General features: G+C 46.3%; 1 protein-coding gene across 1 annotated transcript in view; it reads right to left on the reverse strand.

Moving 5' to 3' along the window:
• DHFR (dihydrofolate reductase) overlaps positions 1 to 1777 on the reverse strand; it is a 12862-nt gene extending 11085 nt beyond the window's left edge. The window contains exons 1-2 of the mRNA XM_005858092.2: positions 1609 to 1777; positions 1242 to 1291 (exon numbers count right to left, since the gene is read on the reverse strand). Coding sequence (XP_005858154.1) covers positions 1242 to 1291; positions 1609 to 1772 — 214 coding nt within the window. The 5' untranslated portion in view covers positions 1773 to 1777. The remainder of the gene's footprint in view (positions 1 to 1241; positions 1292 to 1608) is intronic.
• Between the last annotated feature and the right edge of the window lie 8 nt (positions 1778 to 1785).

Raw genomic sequence — 1785 nt, forward strand, 5'->3', positions numbered from 1 at the left:
AATATCTGAATACTGTCAACATATTTTGCAAGAATAAAATAAAATACTTCCAATTTGTGCCTCTTTCCTTAAAAAAAAAAATTTATATACAGAGCTTCCATTTCTGGTAGAATTATTTAGAAGAAAAAGCCTTGTGAGTCAGATCTCTGGATCAAAGAAATATACACATTTATGATTCCTGAATTAGCTTGATTTTTAAAAAACCACTAATATTTATAAACTACAAGTAGTAAGACTAGGCATTTTCCCATATTTTGTTTCCTATTTCCAGACTACTTAGGATTTTTTTTTTAATTTAAAGATTTTAAATTGATTTTTAGAGAGAGAAGAAGGGAGCAGTAAAGAGAGAAACATCGACTGGCTGCCTGCTGCACCCCCCTGCCCCACCAGGGTTCAAGCCCACAACTGGGGCATGTGCCCAGATCTGCGTCTAACCAGCAACCTTTAGGTGCATGGGACAAGCCCAACCACCTGAGCCACACCATGGAGGGTCAGACTACTTAGGATTCTAGAGGGTGGTTCATTTCAATTTTTTGGCTTCAAGCTCTTGCCATTTTGTCTCCATCAGTGACCTAAGTGCCAAGTCCAAGAACTTGTATCTGTTCTGCTCAAGTTATGCTGCACCTGCTCCTTTCTATTTCCCTGTTTACTCTGCTATTCCTCCTCCTATGACCAAATATTCACCTTAGGTTTTAAATGTATATCCCCTAACCCCATATTCTTTTCTTTCGTTATCCTCTTCTCTTTAATGTCTCAATTCACCTAGTACCCTGTGCCTGAATATCCTACAAGCACCTCAATATAGTTACAATTGCACCCTATTCTCCCTATCACCCAGACTCAAACTGAAAACCAGAGTTCATCCTTGATGCCTTCCTGGCATCACCTTTAACTTCTTCATCTCCAGATCGAGTATCATGTAACCAACGTTCTTTGGACTTTTACCCTCGCCACCGCCTTAGTCCAGGCCTTACCGCGCCAGGCGGGTATTTCAAAGGCCCCCTCTGGTCTCCAGAGCCAACCTCTAGCTGCCAATCTGTGCAACACTTCAATTGTATGCAACCCACATAAAACTTCAAAGAACGTTTATTTTTTAAAAAGTTTAATAAACATTGGGAATTGCATACAGATCAATGGTAAGACAGAAGGTCCTGCTTAACATGATACACTACTTTTAAGTAAAATTTGCACAGGTAAAAAAAGACCCTTGGGGAATCTCGATCACTTAAAAATCCCGTTACCTTTTGCTGAAGAGGTTGTGGTCATTCTTTGGAAATACTTGAATTCATTCCTACAAGTTAAAGAAACACAGCGTGACTCAGAACGTTTTTCGTGGGCTCCAGCTCTACCACCCCGACAAAAAGTGCGAGGAACGGGGGTCTCCAGGACTGGACGTTGCTCCGGGCAGGGCGCCGCGGGGAAAACGCCTCGCGGGGCGGCGGGAGCGGGACGGAAACCAGTAACTTGGCTTCCCGGCTCCTGGCGCGGAAGGAAGGCCTGGCCCAGCCCCTGGCAGCTTGGGTCGCAAGTCCAACTCCAGCGCCACCCCGTCCAGGTGCCTCGATCTAGGGCAGCTTGCACACCAACCACCCCCGGCCCGGCAGGTACCTGAGCGGGGGCCAAGGCAGGTCTCCGTTCTTGCCGATGCCCATGTTCTGGGACACCGCGGCGATGCAGTTGAGAGTACGAACCATGACGGCGGCACCAAAAGCCTCGGAGCTTGCTAGCGACACTGGGACTTTGAACTGAGCTTGGCGCCAAATTGGGGCCATCCAGCCTCCTCAG

This window comes from Myotis brandtii, unplaced genomic scaffold (genome assembly GCF_000412655.1).
Source record: "Myotis brandtii unplaced genomic scaffold, ASM41265v1 scaffold115, whole genome shotgun sequence".
Classification (NCBI taxonomy): Eukaryota; Metazoa; Chordata; class Mammalia; order Chiroptera; family Vespertilionidae; genus Myotis; species Myotis brandtii.